Here is a 19,707-nt window from a genome sequence, read left to right as displayed (position 1 = left end):
GTAATACTTAGGCTGCAGAGGCGTCTTGTTTAGTGTAATAACAGTTATCTTATTTGTCACTTTTGCTTGCTTTTGTAACCCATCTTTAACTTTGTATATATTTTAGAGGTAAATAAAATCCTCATTTCCCACCTCTACTTGCGGTCCCAGTTTTATCCCTCCATGTAACTTTTCACTAGAACACATTGGTCTTCACTATAGATTACATCTGTCTTCACTATTGAACACAAAGGTTTATAAAACACATAACACACGTACATTTTCACTATACTGTAAAACTCAATACAACTAAAAACATGTTTTGAAACTTTTTGCATCAAGTAACAGTACTTTAATGTTTTAAGTTCAGTATAATCGTATTGATTGAGGACTATTTATTAGTATTATGAAGTGACAAACTTATTTAAGTTACAGAAACATTACTTATTAAGTTCTTTTAACAAGGTATTTTTGTTAACACAGTACAAATACAAATCAAGAATAGTTCATTTAAATATTTGTATTACCTTTAAATAAAGACATTTAGCTGTATAAACCCCACTATGAATTGAAAACGTAGCTTGAGTAATACTCAAAACTGAATATCAAGTACTTAAAACATTCTTTGAAACTGATTACATACATATACTTAAGTGACTGTTATTAAAAATCCCTAAGTTAACAATTTGAGTAAGCATTAAAAAACATGATATCAGACAATTTAAATGCGAGTCACGGTTTTACTAAGAAACCATAAACCAAACAAACAACAAACAACAAACAAAAAAATATATTGTTTGGCAAATAATTCACTTTTAAATACCTTAAACAGTGCAAAGGCCTTGAGAAACAAACACGTGACAAACACAATGCTCATGGGCCATAAAGACCAAATAAACATAGAAATATCTAATATTATTTCACACATCTACAAACAAAAGTTTAAACTGAACAGTAACACCTTCAAACTTCAAGTTTAATATAAAGTACTCTGTTGTAAAATAAACAGACATATGTACAGTGCTCTGCGGTATGTGGTGCCTGTTAAAGGGCGACTTTGTTGTTCATAGAGTGAGATCACTGCACTGCCAAAAGGTCATTTTTAAGGCTCAACTTGGCCTCAGCTTCCGATCGTCCACGCCCATCAAGACCCTCTGGGTGAAGTCAAAGGTGGCCAAGTCTTTTGGGTAACTCAGATCCATAGATCAGTGCATAAAGCAGGATGAATGCCTCAGCCAATTTGTGGAGCTTGATGATTCTGTTCCCCTTGAGCACCACAGCCATCCTCTCTGTGCAGCAGAGCGTGGGAATGGTTGACTTGGCACTGATCAAGAGAAGTCCAACTGCCATGTCATCAATGTCCGGTTCATCAGACTGCGCCACCTGGTGAGAAGAACAGAGAAATGTTAGCCATTACCCTAAATGGCCTTAGCAATCTCCAAAATGTACATATTGAAATAATTGTGCATAATGTGGGCTTTAGGAAACGCCTCTTAGCATTGCACAACATCATTTAACAATTGAACAGGCAATACCTTATCACCTGAATCTCCTCATTGTGTTTTTTTAACAAATCACTTCTCAGAGGGGCGTGGCCAGTGGCAGCAGCTCATTAGAATTTAAAGCTACAGAATCAGCACTTTTGGAACAGGGCTGAAACAGAGGGGTTTATGGCAACAGAAAAACAGTGATTATGCTGACTTACAGGCCACAGCTTCAGAAATCTGGAGTCATCCTCATGCAGATAGACAGGGAGTGACTGGAGGACAGCAGCACGTCCAATATGGAGGTCACCTTGTACCTGGGGTGTGAGAAAAAATATTCTTGCTTTACTTTGGATGCTAACAATAGACAACAATTTATATCAAAAAATATTTCTGACATTGTCAGGATTATAAAATGGTAGTCATAACCAAAAACTGCCAATATTTGTCCTCTCTGTGGGCTGATTTGGAAGATTTAGGGCACCCTCGATCATTAGGGAAAGATGACCTATTTATTTGAACAATAATTGTCAACTGTAGAGATTATAATTTTCATCTCGTGCTCTCTTAATCCAATGGAAGCAACATTAATATGGCCACTTTTTGGTTATTTCTGATGCATTCAGCATCCTCTATAACCCCCAAAACCACTCAAACATTGTCCAAATCGGCCACACCTTTATTACTATTGTCCGCATAGGCTATAATGCCATTCATTCTAATTAACGCAACTAAGGCTTATTGTGCAAATTGCCCAACAAATGCAAGTTAGCATCCGGCAGTTTCCATGTACTGGGGACCTGTAGTATCATTATCATACAATTTTGTGGTACTCAACATTTCCAGGTTCACTATGCTGGCAAGTAGACTATTGTGGACTGAAGACAGCAGAGACAAACAGAACCGTGCCATGCTAAATCTGAGTAAACTTGCCCAAGTAAACATGAAAACGCGACACAAAATAATTAAATAGGTGTAATAAGTAAAAAATGTTCACCTGTGACTCTATTTTCAGGGCAGGCCAGTGTTCCAGGATCTGGCAAACAGGTCGGCCATCATTGATGACCTCATTGTGCTGCAGGGCAACGGTAGTCTGCATTAACAATCAGAGGAAGGTTTTTGTCACTCATCTTAACTTCATCTACAATTTGGAGTCTCAATCGCTCGAGGCTTGTACCATCTTCACCCAATGAGAAATGATAGGCAAGAAATTCACTTCTGCCCTCTTTGGTCTTTTAAACCACTAGCGATTTGTCAAATTGTCAATTTAGAAAAATCATTTGTGTATGATGTGTATTTATTTGACAAAATATTTATAAAATAAAAAAATAAAAAAAAGAACATTTTCTATTTTTAATTTGTATTCATCTGGCGACCCCCACTTTGGGAACCCCTGATCTGCTACTGAATTGGTATCACTCTCTTTATAACTAGCAATACAGCCTTTAATGGAAGCTCCTCGATGTCTACAAGGGAACATAACCGCCCGTCAAAGTCTGGATCTTGGTAGGATAAATTGAAGTCAAAGTCTAGCTTAAACTTTTCTTTTATCATGGTTTTCAACTCATCCACAGATTCTGGACGTGAAGATAAAGTCATCTTCCTGACAATGTCCATTGAGTTCAGTCTGGCCACACAAAACTCAGGCAAATTGAGCATGATTTCAGTTTTGGATGAAAAACTGGATTGGTTTGGATTAAGTATCATTAACTTCCAATGATGATGTGTGAGAGGGGTTTACAGTTGAAACGGACGTCATCTCAGTTAAAACGGAAGTCGTTCCAATTTAACCGGAAGTAGTTGAGAAAAAACCAAAGCAGCAAGAATTTCATGTGTGTGAGAGTTTCAAATCTGTTTATGAGAGATTTTCACGAATGTTTTCAATTGATTCTGGTTTGAGTTGCGTGAGAGTGTTTCACACGTGTATGTAAACGGCCCCTGATAATTAACTGAGCACTGAATACTTAATATAAAAAATCTGTTCATGCAGCTTGTGAAATTACTCCAAGTGTAACTAAAGTCAGATTTAAGTGTTATAATTCACATCATTAATCCAAATATGTAAAGTTACTACAGGAATAAAATAAATATAGTGGTGTAAAAGTACATGATTTACCTCTGAATTATAGTGGAGTAGAAGTACAAAGTAGCAAAACATTTAAATGCTCATAAAGTTCAATTACCTGAACATTGCTTTTATGTGCAGTACTTGAGTACATGCTAGTTACTTTACACCACTGACAATAGAACACAAAGGTTTCACTATAGAACTAACAGTTTGTCTCCAACATTAATGTAGCATGATTGGCAGGTGTTTTATTTAACTGGTCATTGAAATCATGCAATTTATTTTTTATGTATTAAAATGATTAAGCCTTTGTAGATGTTAAAATAGCATTGTATATAACCAAAAACATTTTATTCTGATTTAATCAAACCATATGACAGTACCTCCACAGCCCACTAGATGGTGCTCCAATGCCCACCATGTGCTGTTGGTTGTTGAGAAAAGCTGCGCTAAATAGGCCAGGATAGAGACAGGAAGTCACAGTTTGGTTTTTGATGTGATCGAAGTTGACGGTGAGCCAACCAGGTCAGGACCTTCAGATCCCCGGATTCCTGAATAGAAGATTTCAGAGCTGACAACTGATCTTTTTCCTTCCATAAAACATTGTTAAAATGTCTCCAAGCCCCAGACGCAAAGAACCTGGCCGTTTCTTAATGTCGAGTATACCTGCTGCAGAGCCACTATTTCAAGTATACTACCTTTAGGAGCTCATTTGGTATGTATCAGTTCAGAGTCATGCCATTTGGTCTCCAAGGGGCACCAGCAACATTCCAAAGACTGATGGACCATGTATTGAGGGATGTCTCTGACTTCTCTGCTGCATATTTGGATTATGTGGTTATTTTTCAGCCAATCCTGGGATGAGCACAGGTTCCATCTTCAACAAGTCTTGCAGCGGATCAGGGCAGCTGGTCTGACAATCAACCCAAACAAGTGTGCTATCGCTCAAAGAGAAGCGAAGTACCTGGGCTACATCATCGGATTTGAGAAGATCAAGCCACAGCTGGGGAAAGTAGAGGCCATACAGTCGCTCCCTGTGCCCACTACCAAGAAGAAGATGAGAGGGTTTCTGGGGTTGGTCGGTTGGTACCGTAAGTTTGTTCCTCATTTTGCAGACAGGGCGGTTGTGTTGAATGACTTGACCAAAGCCTCTGCTCCCAACAAACTGAAATGGACCGATGAGTGTGACAAAGCTTTTAGAGACTTGAAAGATGCAGTCTGTGCTAACTCTGTCCTTCACACTCCAGACTTTGACAAGCTCTTCACCCTGCAAACCGACGCTTCTGGAGTGGGCCTAGGGGCAGTGCTGCTGCAGGAGGATGAGGGAGACTGGAGACCTGTTGTTTTCCTGAGTCGCAAGCTGCTGGATAGAGAGACTAGATACTCCACGGTTGAAAAGGAGTGTTTCGCAATGAAGTGGGCCATTGACTCCCTCAGATATTATCTGCTGGGGTGGCACTTCGTTTTGGAAACAGATCACAGAGCTCTACAGTGGTTGCATCGCATGAGAGATGCAAACATGCGCATCGCTGGATGCTTTCTGTCCAGAGTGTCGCAGGAATGACCTACTGTTCTCCTTCGGGAGAGGGAGGAGGAAATGTAACGAAGGTAACTTCGTTACTATGGACTGACGGCTTTGGGGCCTGGTAATATTGCACATGTGGGTTTGAACTTTATATAACGACTTCCTTTTGCACAGTAATAATGTCACTCAGCACTTTAGTGAACAGTTTGCACTTTATTAGCGTGATTTGCACAGTACAGTTTGACATTGTATATTTACACATTTTTATATAATTTATACTATTTATTGATGTAGTATTTATTAAATGATTAAACCGTATTAATTGGAATGTCGTCTGGCAGATGCTGGTCGGTTTCTCGGCTCCACCTGAAAAGAGAGCGGAGTTATAGCGAGAGCGCCAAAAGTGTTTATGATTGTGTAAGATTGACATCGGTTGAGATTAATCATTGTGTGCAAATACTATGTTTTAGCGTGTATACTGTAGTATGTCATGACATTAAGTTGCATTCATTGTAGAAGTGAAATCTGTGCAGGTTACGTCCATCGCTTACCCATGCTGTTTTGTCCGCTCCAGTGTGTTTGGCCAAAAGGTCCTCGGGGGAAACAAAGACTGAATAAAGAAGGTTCCGGGACGAACCAAGTGGCGAGATGGGCGTAGGGGTTTGTTTTAGTTTGGAATGTATTTATATTTATACTATACTTGGGTGAAATTAACAGATGGCTAATAAACCACTAATCATGCCTGCACATAATAATATAGACATTTGTTATAACCATTATGAGGACATGTGTAGCTATTATAAATTACCTGTGAATGGTTCCTCCCAATAAGATCCTCTATTAAAGAGCCAGTCTTCAGTCGGAGGGAAGTGGTGAACACCTCCACGCTGCTCGGCTGTTCTCTTATGGTGGTTGTGAAATGAGTCACTATGGTGTGCAACTCTACCTCCTCTCGTGGTTGGTTCTTTCACTGGAAATCCAGCTGCTAAAAGGGTCGCTGTCTCACAGTAAGTAATCAGGAGGACTTTGAAGTTGATTCTTTGACAGACGGGGAGCCAGTGGAGGTTCCGGAGGACAGAAGTGATGTGGTCTCGGGAGCGGGTGAGGAGGCGGGCAGCAGAGTTCTGGATATGTTGGAGTTTATTGAGGAGGTTGGATGGTATGCCGTAGATCAGGGGTGGGGAACCTCCGGCCCCCGGGCCGTATACGGCCCGCGAGACAATTTGATACGGCCCTCGAGGTAATTTATAAATACACGCAAAAAAGAAATCTTGACCGCAAAATCATTAAACAAGCGAGAGCCTGTTTTTCCTGGCCAAGATCAGGGTCCTTGAACACAACACAAGCCTAACGTGTCATCACATGGTATGTCTCATCCATGGTCTCGTCTGACAGGGGTGCAGTTCTGTCGGAGAGCACGGCTCCGGCACTTCAGATAAGGAGAATGCGACATGCCGCAGTTTTTGCGTGCCTGTGTCTTTAATTGTGAGCCCAGTGGCGATTTGTCCATCTGTCACACTGATCATACAGTCAATAACTTTGTTGTTATTAGCATCTGGTTAGCTAGCTATGCTAACGAATATAAGAAGCTTTTTCTACAACCATTAAGGTAAAGGCACATCTTTATATGATCATTATAGTTATACAAAAATAAGAGAACAAAGTAAACGGCTATAAAATACTTTATGACAGTAAAAAAAAGTTGTTATTAATAAACAAGTATACAGTTTGAAAGGGGAGTGATTTGTAAAATATCCATAAAGAAAAATAAATCTCCTTACAGTTCTGTTTCATATGGGTGTTGAGAGATGTATCCATAGATCTCTTAATGTTGCTCTCAAAGTGCACCAGATTGATGCTTTTAACTTCAACATTTAAAAATAAGAAATCCCGGGGGAGCATGCCCCCATACCCCCCTAGAGGAGGTTAGGTCCCCCCCCCACTTTAAATCATGTTCACATGGATAGGAAACTAAATTGCACACATCTTGTGTCCATATATTTCTGTTTTGGTGGTCATGCCACAACCATGCACACATACGCGAGTCATGGCAAGATATCTGGATTAAGAGGTTGCTTTTTCTTTGCACAGCATGAAAGAAAGGCCAAATGAATAGGCTGTGATTTTAGTATTTTTAAGCAGCGGTAAATAATTTGTACTGCCCTCGGAGGATGTTGAAAAAATTGAAATGGCCCTTGAGAGGAAAAAGGTTCCCCACCCCTGCCGTAGATGATGCTATTGCAGTAGTCGAGTCGTGATGTGATGAATGAATGAATCAGGGTTTCAGCAGCAGAGGAGGAGAGTGATGGGTGGAGACGGGCAATGTTTTTGAGTTGGAAAAAGGCGGTCCTGGTGATGTGATTCATGTGGTGATTGAATTTGAGCTGACTGTCGAAGATGACTCCGAGGTTGCGGATGTGGGGGGGTGGGGGGGGGGATAGAGTGTGGCTGTCAATGGTGAAGTTGAAATTCTGGATGGCAAAACAGAAAGATATGGACACAAGATGTGTGCAAATGTATTTAGTTTTCTGTCTTAAGTGGGGGGGGACCTAACATCCTCTAGGGGGTCCGGGGGCATGCTCCCCCGGGAAGATGTTTTTTTTTTTTAATAAGTTTCTTATATTTGTTAGCATAGCTAGCTAACCAGATGCTAATAACAACAAAGTTATTGACTGTATGATCAGTATGACAGATGAACAGATGCCACTGAGCTTTCAACTAAAGACACAGCCAAGCAAAAACTGTGGCATGTGTACGGCTCCTTATGGGTACTGCAATTTGTGAAGTGCCGGAGCGGCGTTCTGGTGCTCTCCGTCAGAACTACACTCCTGTCAGACGAGACATATACCACGTGATGACACGTTAGGCTCGTGTTGTGTTCAAGGACCTTGACCTTGGCCAGGAAAAACAGGCACTTGCTTGTTTAATTATTTTGCGGTCTGGATTTCTTAAATGTTTTTCTTTTTTGCGTGTGTTTTATAAATTAGCTCGAGGGCCGTACCAAATGGTCTCGCGGTCGGTCCGTATACGGCCCGGAGGCCGGAAGTTCCCCGACCCTGCTTTAGGGGCTCCGTACATTTATGTAAGACCATTCAATGATATATTAATACTAATTGAGGGCCTTTAAAAAAAAGGAATTTATTCTAAGGTTTTATAATGCTTTAGTTACTTTAGAGAATCTCCCTGAACCAATACTCTAACCAACGGTATTTTTCTGACATATCAGTGACCATGAGGAAACTTACTGTAGGTGCAGATACAGAATGTGGACCGGCAGGGAAGCTTTCCTACAGTAGTCACTGCCGAGAAAGAGGGGTAAAAACAGCTGATGATTGCAAAAAAAGATTAATGACGATAACTATACGTGCTTAAGACTGATTATGCAGATGTCAAATACACATTGACAGCAAGAAACACATCACATCCCAGGAGAACAAACTTAGTCAAAGAGGACCAGAAACGTTTTTAAGCTTCTTCTTGCCCCTTTTGAACATGATAGACACTTTGAGAATACATTTTTTTTATACCTTGAGGCTTGAACCTTGAATTATTAGTTTTGTTTCTAACATGTTCAATACGTCGACTAATACAATATTTTTTAAAAGAGCCGCTGTCTAGCTGTTTTGGTGATGCTGTTAGTGCGATGAGTCCAGGTCAGGTCCTCAGTGAAGAATCCATGTCAGGTCCTCAGTGATGAGTCAGGTCCTCAGTGATGAGTCCATGTCAGATCCTCAGTGATGAGTCCATGTCAGGTCCTCAGTGATGAGTCCATGTCAGATCCTCAGTGATGAGTCCATGTCAGGTCCTCAGTGAAGAGTCCATGTCAGGTCCTCAGTCATGAGTCCATGTCAGATCCTCAGTGATGAGTCCATGTCAGATCCTCAGTCATGAGTCCATGTCAGGTCCTCAGTGATGAGTCCATGTCAGTTCCTCAGTGATGAGTCCATGTCAGGTCCTCAGTGAAGAGTCCATGTCAGGTCCTCAGTGATGAGTCAGGTCCTCAGTGATGAGTCCATGTCAGGTCCTCAGTGAAGTGTCCATGTCAGGTCCTCTGTCATGAGTCCATGTCAGGTCCTCAGTGATGAGTCCATGTCAGGTCCTCAGTGAAGAGTCCATGTCAGGTCCTCAGTGATGAGTCCATGTCAGGTCCTCAGTGAAGAGTCCATGTCAGGTCCTCAGTGATGAGTCCATGTCAGATCCTCAGTGAAGAGTCCATGTCAGATCCTCAGTGATGAGTCAGGTCCTCAGTGATGAGTCCATGTCAGGTCCTCAGTGATGAGTCAGGTCCTCAGTGATGAGTCCATCTCAGGTCCTCAGTGATGTGGACACGAGGAACCTGAAGCTGCTAATTCTCTCCACCGTAGTCCCATTGATGGCAATGGGGGCGTGTCCCTCTCCCTGCTGCTTCCTGTAGTCCACAATCAGCTCCTTGGTTTTGATGACGTTGAGATGGAGGTTGTTATCCTGGCACCAAGATGTCAGGTTTTTGACCTCCTCTCTGTACGCCATCTCGTCGCCGTCGGTGATAAGGCCGATGACGGTTGTGTCGTCAGCGAACTTCACGAAATCTAAGACCATTTACACGCAAAGTAAACATGTCATTTTACTTTGCAAAAGCAAAGTATAATATACATCACAAAAATAAATCACAAAAATAAAAACAATAATATTATATATAGCAGAATAGACCGGCAATGAAACATTTCAACATTTAACAATACACTAAAACACTGAAGAAATCTACCAGTTATGTGTGTGCGTGTGTACATGACTATGTGTGTGTGTTTCTACTCTCTCCATTCAAAGTCAGCGACGTTTGTAATTAATGAATGCACCTTTATCTTTATCGAGTGCTGTTTTTGTTTTTATTCCTTCCTCTCCACTTTAGTCCCCTTGTCCGGATTGATCTTGAATAAGCACCTGTTAAGACAGAAGTACACTCACATTTAGTGTTTAATTACAAATCCTGAGGATGATACAGCCATTAATTATCTTTACAGTTATACAGCTTGAAGTCAAAGGGCAATACTACTCTTCAATGTACGTTTCATTAACTGTTATGATCTTATCTGTACATTTAAAGCATTGGTTTGAATAGAGTTTTGTTCTAAAAAGTCGTCACTTGGCATCCCTATCACACTGGACAGTATCGGAGCAGGTCTGTAAACAGGAGCAAGCGGTCACTTGAAGATCATTTCAATGTGGGTAGCTACGAGTGCCATCTTGAGAGGTGTGTGTGTAACTGGGGCAGATGAGGTGCGTGTCAGCACCAGAGTGAGCGGTGTAAAAGCACCGTAGTTAACTGAAAGAAGTTTTAATGTGTTTGTTCACTGCAATAATACCAGTTTCCGGTGCCAGCCCCATTTCGGTGCAAGAAATAGCTGCGTCTTCCTCGTCAGATTCCATTGTCATCAGGTGCTGACACTCACGCTAACCCTTTACTTGGTGGTATAAGTACAATATTCTAATTATACTTGTGTGTTTCTCTGTTATAGACCACACACATACACTAAACCTGCTCCATGGCTGTATTACTGTGCTGTTGTGTTGATATTAATAAGTTAAGGAAATCAACCGCTACCAAGAATCTTGTGTGTTCTTACTGACACCCCAAAGTGTAAGTCACTCCGAGTGAAACCTTCCCCTATACAGTCCTACCTGAATCCCTATTCAATAGGACTCCTTGAAAACAATTCCTTTTTCCAAATAACTGAATTGGTTTTCTTTTGTTGTCGACAAAAGGCCCTCTTTCCGTCATTTTCATTGAGCTGAAGTAAACATACCACTGATTGGCTAAGAGTGAGTTTGGGCTTTTAGGGAGGAGCCAAAGCACACCTCTGCAAAGGAAAGGGGTACGCTGAATTTACAACCCAAGACAAAACGAGAGCATAATGCCAAACAGAATGCAGCACAATAATCTTTTTATCTCGATTATCTTGTATTGTCAGGAGCACTTATCGTGTGTCAGAAATGTGCACAATCCTCTACTCTGTGGTTTAAGATGGAATGACTTAATAATTACAATTCAAGTCTTACCTCTGCAAGAACTCCAGGGTGGCTCCCAGTTCTGAGCGATAACTGATGTTGACGCAGTAATATGCTGCAAACATCAGCGTCAGGGCGTCGACAACATTCAGGACACTGCCACTGACTATGGTCTGGTCCTCTGCTATCATGTAGTGTCCAGCTGTCAGGGGAGAACTCCCTGGAAAAAAGGAAAAAGTCACAAAACATTTATAAATCCCAAAAATATTTAGTGCAGATTGTTGTTGATTTTTACTGGTGATCACATGGCCAATTGTATTTTAGGAATGATCAGCTCCAGCAGCTTTCTTTTCTTTCTTAAGTGTTTCCTAATGTTAACAGTGTAGAAAATGTCACATCATAAAGGGATAGTTTGGGTGTTTAAAGTGGGGTTTTATAAGGTACAGTACTTATCTATAGTCAGTATATTACCTAGAGCAAGGGTTCCCAAACTTTTCAGCCCGCGACCCCCAAAATAACAGTGCCAGAGACTGGCGACCCCCCACTATCACGTGGTGACTGGAAGAAAAAGAAAAACGTGTGCACAGGACGCACGCACTAATAGGCGTATCCAAACACGCGCATAACGACAACACACAAGAACAGAACAGCCTGACAACCATGATATCTTAATATAAGATAACAGCAGAACTCGTGAGTCAAAGTAATCTCCATGTGAATTAGGAGTGAACATTGTTGCGGTGCAAACTTTAAAAGACATAAACTGTAGTAAACATATGAACATTGTTGCGGTGCAAACTGTAAACATACAGAAAGGTAATAAACCAATCCACTCTCTTCAGTCTGCGTACAAATGACACGACTTTACACATTGGAAAATGCGTGCAATAGGTACGCTAAAGTCCGATTTTGCGTGCCTATCATACGCCAACTATTCCCATTGAATTCTGAGTCCGAGTTTTGCGTGCATATGAGACGCATGGATACGGTCGTGTCTGAGAAGACCGGAAGCTGTGTGGTCCATAAAAACATGTTATTACTCAATATCAAGCCACGATTATTGATTTTATTTGTAATCGTATAATGTCTGACTTTTTTTTGCCGTCCGTGAGGAAAATAAATGGGGCTCAGAGCCTCAAAATACTGAAATCTGTATTGTTTTTAATCTTTTTTTCCTTCGAATTTGTTATCCTTTTCTAAATAACACACTGTTATTTACTCAACAATAACACACTATTATCCTTGTTTTTATTTATTCGTTTAATTCTATAATATTGGGCTTTTTAGCCATCCGTCAGGAACTGATTTTCAAAATAAAGTCACCGGAAACAGACGTAGGCCCGGTTCAAGCTCGATGATTTGGATGTTGTAGCCGCAATGCACGCTGGGATATGGTGTTTCCCACATAGCACGTTTCGTTAAAAGTCCACTGGACGCAGCGCAGTCCAATTCGAGAAGGCGAATCGCCATTAAAAGAAGAAGAAGAAGAAGAAGAAGAAGAAGAAGAAGACGACATTGAACCCTCCTTGACACGAAGTTCCTCGAGTTAAACCCGTTTTCTGGAATGTAGTAAAGACATTTACAGTGTTTTTTAAATGATTTCAGCTTTTGCATCACTTTACACAGCACCATGTGTCGACATACAAGCTTACGCGTGCAAATTATTTGCAAGTTAAACCGTGAACAGCTCAGTTAGCATCATTGAGTTAGCCTTAGCTAACGTCTGTCGTTTTACGGAGCTGTTGCAGTTTAAAATCAATCGATAGTAACATAGTTGATCCTGTTGTAAATATAATGGGGCTTCTTCAGTTTTTTGACAGTATTTTGGGTTTTAAAGCTTAAATTCACTCTTCGAGCCGATCTGAGATCTGCTCAGATATTTGTCCCGTTGATATTTAAACAGACATTACTAGCCGCTAGCCGATACATGATCCAGTATGTGCATTAACCAAAAGTAAAAACGCATTAGCAGGTACAGGTTACCAAAAAACATGCATCTGAAGATGATATGTTCTACATTAGGAATTCATAATAACTGAATTATTGTTAAAACCAGGGGTGGGGTTTCAAAGGAGATCTAAATACTCTTGTTCCTCCATTGCTAATAGAATAACATCAATGCCCTATACCAAAACATTTTAATCATACCTTTCCCTCATAATGCTGATGTTGGTCTAAACTTGAATTCACTTAATATTAGGCTAGTTTAAATTACAGCTACATCTATGATCTAACTAACACCTTCTTTTTTTGTTTCAGCACAATGTCGAAAGAAACTGAAAAAACAAACAAACTAGAAGCTCTTCTTCTGCTTGGGGATGCATATGTTGAGGACACACAGGCAAGTTTCTTGTTTTTTTTATACCCAAAGTGTCATTATTTAAATCCAGTTAGTTAATACCCATTTTTTCTCCCACTGTGTTTCATTACATTCCATGTCCATAAAGAAACTCAACAAGGAGACTCAACAAGGAGACGCAAAAAGAAGACAAACCACGTTCAAAAGTGACCTGGTGGAAGAGAGACCAAGATGGCCAACGTGTGGCCAGCAGCAAACGAAGGAAAAAAAGTTCTTCTAATGGTTAGTCTACATTTTATGAATTTAATCAAAGTCACTATATGTGATTTAAAGTAACCACTGGTTTAATAATGCTATTGATACTTAATATTTCTATATATTTGCACATCGATTTTATCAGAGGACTAAGGACTAAAACCAATAAGCGGATGTAAATGACATGATAATGCAAAAAAAAACACATTGAGCTTTGATATTTTTCATGTTTGCTGAAGGTGGGTGTTTTTGTAACATTTCTTTAAATCTGTCAATTAGCTAAAATAATCTGTTTAATGGTTTTGAATAATTTCCCCCCCAAACAGATGGTACTCCTCCATGCAGTAGTTCCACCATAACAACATGTCTTAACACATGTCTAAGCTACCAAGATCCTGGTAAGAAAAAAGCTACTTTTGAAGACTTTTTCGAGATAAGGTATGTTTCATATGAAATGTTTTCCTCATGGTATGTATTTATATTTCTGTATTTAAAGATTTTAATATGCAGAGACTAGAAGACCTTCTACGGGACTCTGAGACCATTAAGGAGCAAGATGTTGGCGATGTGCCACCTTTGTCATCTTGGACTCAAAGGCAAAAAGAGTTTCAACAGTGTTGGCAACAGGCGAGGCCACAGAACGTGGACAACTTATTAATAACTAAGAATATCGTCAAGATGACCTGCAATCACTGTCTCCTGGAAGAAGCTGTCATCCGTTGTGAGGAATGTATGCCATCAGAGTGGTTTTGTGCAGAGTGTGATATCTTGGTTCATACAAAACACACTCTGCACAGTAGGCAAACCACCTGTAATGGATTTTACAAGTACATTCCTCCAACAGAGTCTGTGAAACTCCAGGATGGCAAATACATCATTTCTAAACAAGGTGAGTGTCCCATTTTTTTTAATTGATCAGCCTTTTTTCCCCCTCACAAAAAAACTCATTTTAATCTCAAATTGCATTCTGTTATCATAGTGCTTGCTTACAACATTGTTAAATCTCATCCTGATTGTACTTTGACCTTGCAGACCGTTTGCTTCCAACATCCTTTCCTTCAAGGATATGTTCTTGTGAAGTTTTCGATGTTGCAGTCTCTGTTGGTAGACCTATCATATTGGTGTGCAAAAATGGTAGGTTTTGGTGAAATAGTTTTTTTTTAAAGTATTTTTAACTAATACATTACTCTAATTCATTGTTATTGTTTTTTTCTTTATGTGTTCTTAGGCCGTTACGATCTTAATGTTCCAGAGCTAACATGCAAACATTGCACTAAGAAATGGGGTCCAGAATTCAATGACTTGGTTAGGAGTGGATACTGGCCAGCTACCATGCAAGCACAGACCCTGTTCCACCAAGATCTGTTCCATTCCTTTGAGGCTATGAAGACGGCAGCTCCAGGAATGTCTAGACAAGCCTTTACTGCAATGTTGGACCAGAGAACAAAGCAGTTTGGAAGAGTAAGTACAAATGTGAAGCTGAAAGACAAATACATGTATTATCATAATAAATATATTTATGGACAAATATGGATGAGCGAGATATGATACAAGATATGATAACATATATAATGTATTTTTATTTCAGACTGGCAAGGTGAATGCAGATGCTTTTCAGAGAAGCTTTCTGCAGTATGTGTACTGCACATTTGAAGAGAATAAACTTCTGGGTAAAGAGCCATTTGTCTGTCCAGCCTGTAGCCCTGAAATGGTGGCTGTTTCAGTAGATGGCAAGAGGAAACTTTACAGGTTCCAGAAAACAAACCAGTAAGTTTTTTACATTGACACAGCAATTGTCCTTAGTTATTTGACATTGGGATTGCTATTTTTATTTATTTTTTACATTACATGTCATTTGTTAGACGCTTTTATCCAAAGCGACTTACATACATTCAGTACAGTGGACAATCCCCACAGGAGCAATTAGTAGCTATAGTTCTTTCCTGTTATATAGCTGTTAAAACTACAGCTGTTGAATCTAAAATATTTCTGTTAGACTTTATAACCTTGTTTTGAAAGATGTGCTTTAAATATAATTATTATTATTATTACTATGTTCAATTTGTAACTAGAGTGGTTATCTATAATTCCTTTTCTTATAGGAGTGAAGAGCCAGGCTTCTTTGACGGAGTGTTTTTAGCCCAATACTCTGAGGTTTCCACTTTTGTGGAGGATGTTCGAGGGGCTGTCAAAAGTGTGAGTTTTAAATTAAGCAGAGCAAAATGTATCTCACCTTTCTTAATAACTAATAGAAGTTAAAATAGTAGTAACACAGTTGCCTTCATATTTTTTTGGAGATGGGATAGAAGTGTAGAGACCAGATGACAGGGTGATGAGGTTAGCAATGCGGTCAAACTGTCACAAAAATTATTGCTGTAAAACTGGATTGAAAAAAAAGCTAAATTCTAATCCAGAATATATTACACATTGGGAGCCTTCCAATTATCCAAAAACAGGTTTGTTATTATCCAGGGAGTTGCATATCCAGGTGAATCTGGCAGTCGAGCACAAAACACTTGTGTGTAATAGTTTACATGTTTGATAATACCGTCAGTTGGTCCCACTATCCAGTGTTTTGAAATAACTTCTGATAATGATTCTCTAAAAAAGATTTACTTTGGTAGACTGCAGGAAAAGAAATGTGTGGGGAATATCACTGGACAGCAGCAAGGGAGACCTCTAAGCGAGCCAACAAGTTGGATGAAGAAGGTGTTGAAATTGCTGTGTGTAGGCATGGATTTCTTCTCAAAGGTTGGTAGTTGTCTTGATCATTTTCAATTAAAATATTTGTAGATAATCTGAAGCCTTACCTTCAATCTGCTTTGTACTCACTATTTTTTTTATTTTTTTTAAAAGCTTTAAATATGTATAGAGGAGAAATCTTTGCCTATCCGATGTTTCTCCAAAAAGAGTTCCAGAGTGCCTCACTTTTGGCAATGGACGTGACGTGTCGGTATGTACCATATCTTGACAAAGTGTCAGAAGCCTTGCCTCATCTTCAGCCCCTAAAGGAAATGAGACATTGCTTGTCTGTGATGCATGCCAAAGCCCACAACACCAAATGCGAGGTGAGGATTTGAACAACAATTAATGGTAAATCTGACCACTACACATGAGTCTGAACTGATCCAAGAGAATGTTTTAAGTTATGAGTTGTTGACCTTGAGATTTGCATCAACATTGATTACCTCATGCTTTAGATTATTTGGAATGCACGGAACCAGGAGGGTGCCGGCACCACTCTTGGTGAAGAAGTGGAACAAGTAAACAGCTTCTTATCTAGATGTGGCCTAACAACTAAATACATGGCCAAGTCAGGTTTGTGAACTTGTTTGGGCCTTGCCTTCCTGTAAATGTACACATTTATATTTTATAACATTGTAATGAGATGTATTCTTCTTCACAGCAAGAACTGCTCACAGTCCATGCTATGGGCTGGAATCATCACAAAGAGAATGGCCTCCACATTGCCATGTCCTCTAGATTCAAAAAAGTATGTTTGTGTATTGAAATGGAGATAACTATTTTAAGCTGTAACATTTGACATTTAAGTCCACCCAATATATATAAAAATTACACCCCCATATAGACATTGCAGTGGTGCAGGACTAGAGCTACAACATTTATTAAATGTGTTTTTGTGTTAATTTCCTCCTTAAAATGCATACTTTTGGTTTATTTTCATTGAATTATTTTATAAAATGGCATGATTCTGTTTTGCTATTTTGCAGACAGCAGAAAAGACAGAGGCTGTAACTGAGAGCCTGAAGAAAATGCAGGACCAGTTTAATTGCTCTGATGACATGCTAGAACTGTGGGTTGATGATGTCAAACAGTGGGCCAATAAAGGTAAGAACAATGCTGTTTTGACGTATACATAGATGGAGTCGGTTCATAAAAACTAAATAATGCTGTCCAAATTAAACTTTGTCCTTTAGTGTGCCTGTTAATGTGCCTGTTAGTGTGCCTGTTAGTGTGCGATGTGCAAATAACAGACCTTGATTGTGTTTGAAACTTGTTTTCTTCTTTTTATCTTATTCATTTAGGAAGTGCATCAGCCAGTCCTGCAGATGCTGGTTGTTCGCAGATCTCAATAGAAGCACTCTTTGTGAGCATTTGCCAGAAAAAGCACTACCTTTACAGACAAAATGGTAAGCATTTTGGGACATTTATTGGTTGTGTAGATTAAATCCCGTCAGCTCTTTTGTAATCTATGTTTTACTCTCATTACAGATCGTAACAAAAGGCGTCAAAAGATCGTCCAAAAGGTTGCCCAAGAAAAGAAAAGGTTGCTAGAGGACATCCACAAGTACAACCAGCAACCTGATGGTGACCCTATTGACACCAACTCGGTTGTGGAGAAACTCTCAACCAAATCTGCAGAGAGCATGATCTGGCCTTGGCAGGAACCCAACAGAGGTGCTGTATAAAGATTTTACTTCTAATCTACAAAACTGTAGTAATAAAATGTGTTCATTAATGTGAAATGTTTATATTCATTCTCAGACGGTGTAGACATTCTCACTAAGAAGGGGCTGTTTGACCAAAAAATGCTTCTGTCACGACTGACAGAAGAAAAGCAGATCCTTGTGAAGGAGATGATGCAGCACTGTCAGTGCCTCAAGGACTCTGTATCAAAGGTCCAGACACTGATGGCCCCAGTTTCATTGATCACACAGACAGGAAGTAAGTGAACCACATGGATTTATTCACTTTAAAATACATAAGCCAATGTTTTTCAAACCAGCAAAGGCAAACACACTTTAAAGAAGATTTTATCCATCTGTTTGTTTCTATTTGAGTCTGACTGCATTCTAGTCTTTCTTGACCTAAATACGTTTTCTCTGAATAATTTTCACAATTTATATGTTTGCTATATAACTTGTAGGCTATCCGAATGGAATCACAGAGGAGGGGTACAATGACCTTATGTGTCTTCTAAGGAGAAATCTGCATGATCTCAGACTCAAACAGCAGACAGTAGCAGGCGCCAACAGAGGAATTCTGGAACCCAGTCCTAGGCTGGTGGAGGAGGAGGACGAGGACATGGAAGAAGAAAAAGACTGGCAAAGTGACAACAGCTCAGAGGATGAAGATGACGCAGAAGAAGGAACTTGACTTGTGGAAAGTTACTTGGTGCAGTTCTATAGTTAAAGCGGACTAATTGTGCTTATTTTCAGGTTCATATTGTGTCCATATATCTGCCTTTACTGTTCTTCATTTTCACAGCTCCCTTCAGCCATTCTGACTTAATAATCAGATTTCAGCTAGCTGACTGTTTTAAGTGAATAAAAAGGTATTAAAGTGACACCAAACACAAAGCAGTCTAACAACTAACCCGTGGTGTTTAGCTAGCTAACAGGCACAACACTAGCACGCTAACACAGCGAGCTAACATGTAGATGTTTCTGTCTGGATTTGATTAAGTGTGCAGTTTTTACATTAAAGTGGACATATTAAGCTTATTTGACTTTGAAATTAGTGCTTCTACTGTGACATGTTTCCATGCTTTAATGTTGAAAAATTACTTTTTTTCTCATATTACCTGTGCTGCAGCACCTCTTTTCTTTACTTTGTCATGTGTATTATCATATATTGTAACCTGTGTTTTGCTACATATGCTCTTTTATCTTACCAAAATAGTAATAAACTTGATTTTGTACATAACTGATGTCTGTAAACATTTACTGATACCCACTTGATATGTTATTACATTATAGAGTTGTCTTCACACATCAAATAATTAGCTTGAGCTGAGGTTACAGTCATTTATAACAGAGATTGATATTGGATGTGTAACATAATTCATAACTAACTAGAACCTATGTTGAGGATCGGGAGAGGGACAACAGTTCTTCCAAAAAGCACTGGTAGTGTAAGGCACATCTTAAAGGGTCAGATAATAAAGACAGACATTGGCAGTGTAACGTTGTTGTAACGTGTAAAGCCCTAACACTGAGTACATCAAAGTAACAATTCAACAATATTAACCACATAGTCACCACTTGTCATAGGCTACTATCGGCTATAAAGTTTAATACAAATATTCCCAAAAATGTACCCAATACCCATTAAAACATCCAAGTTGGATCATTATTTTAAAAAGCTTACT

At 39.5% G+C, this 19,707-nt stretch overlaps 2 protein-coding genes across 10 annotated transcripts; one reads left to right on the top strand and one right to left on the bottom strand.

Moving 5' to 3' along the window:
• Positions 1 to 489: 489 nt before the first annotated feature.
• On the bottom strand, positions 490 to 5,630 carry LOC307016424 (uncharacterized protein). Of its 2 annotated transcripts, XR_013801801.1 has the most exons (5): positions 5,608 to 5,630; positions 5,371 to 5,422; positions 2,461 to 2,556; positions 1,685 to 1,780; positions 490 to 1,362 (listed from the first exon to the last, which is right to left on the bottom strand). XR_013801801.1 is itself a non-coding variant. In XM_079645536.1 (4 exons), the coding sequence occupies exons 1-4, from the start codon at positions 4,637 to 4,639 to the stop codon at positions 1,144 to 1,146; spliced, it is 555 nt and encodes a 184-aa protein (XP_079501662.1). In that variant the 5' UTR covers positions 4,640 to 4,760; the 3' UTR covers positions 490 to 1,143. The 2 variants fall into 2 exon arrangements, 1 of the variants encoding a protein (XP_079501662.1); XM_079645536.1 differs by lacking the exons at positions 5,371 to 5,422; positions 5,608 to 5,630 and adding an exon at positions 4,496 to 4,760.
• Positions 5,631 to 5,931: 301 nt separating this feature from the next.
• Positions 5,932 to 19,262, top strand: LOC307017366 (uncharacterized protein). Of its 8 annotated transcripts, none has more exons than XM_079646951.1 (14): positions 5,932 to 6,063; positions 13,301 to 13,382; positions 13,489 to 13,622; positions 13,922 to 13,993; positions 14,092 to 14,484; positions 14,628 to 14,729; positions 14,824 to 15,056; positions 15,184 to 15,362; positions 15,698 to 15,791; positions 16,220 to 16,346; positions 16,452 to 16,663; positions 16,796 to 16,913; positions 17,002 to 17,088; positions 17,327 to 17,449. In XM_079646951.1, the coding sequence occupies exons 2-13, from the start codon at positions 13,360 to 13,362 to the stop codon at positions 17,076 to 17,078; spliced, it is 1,764 nt and encodes a 587-aa protein (XP_079503077.1). In that variant the 5' UTR covers positions 5,932 to 6,063; positions 13,301 to 13,359; the 3' UTR covers positions 17,079 to 17,088; positions 17,327 to 17,449. The 8 variants fall into 8 exon arrangements, 7 of the variants coding, with proteins under 7 accessions (XP_079503077.1, XP_079503080.1, XP_079503081.1 ...); XM_079646952.1 differs by lacking the exon at positions 5,932 to 6,063 and adding an exon at positions 12,506 to 12,610; XM_079646953.1 differs by lacking the exon at positions 5,932 to 6,063 and adding an exon at positions 12,515 to 12,607.
• Positions 19,263 to 19,707: the final 445 nt, after the last annotated feature.

Source organism: Notothenia rossii (genome assembly GCF_949606895.1).
Source record: "Notothenia rossii genome assembly, chromosome: 8".
NCBI lineage: Eukaryota > Metazoa > Chordata > Actinopteri > Perciformes > Nototheniidae > Notothenia > Notothenia rossii.
Note: the sequence above shows the minus strand (reverse complement) of the source record. Positions and strands in the feature narration are given on the sequence as shown.

Bases quoted from the DNA above. Each gene is read 5' to 3' on its own strand.
- LOC307016424 (XM_079645536.1), bottom strand. From the start codon at position 4,639: ATGAGGAACAAACTTACGGTACCAACCGACCAACCCCAGAAACCCTCT. The intron at 2,557-4,495 runs GTACTTCGCTTC...TTGTTAATGCAG, and splicing joins AATCCGATGATGTAGCCCAG to ACTACCGTTGCCCTGCAGCA. The intron at 1,363-1,684 runs GTAAGTCAGCAT...TCTTCTCACCAG, and splicing joins GATTTCTGAAGCTGTGGCCT to GTGGCGCAGTCTGATGAACC.
- LOC307017366 (XM_079646951.1), top strand. From the start codon at position 13,360: ATGCATATGTTGAGGACACACAG. The intron at 15,363-15,697 runs GTAAGTTTTTTA...CTTTTCTTATAG, and splicing joins AGGTTCCAGAAAACAAACCA to GAGTGAAGAGCCAGGCTTCT. The intron at 16,914-17,001 runs GTTTGTGAACTT...TCTTCTTCACAG, and splicing joins TAAATACATGGCCAAGTCAG to CAAGAACTGCTCACAGTCCA.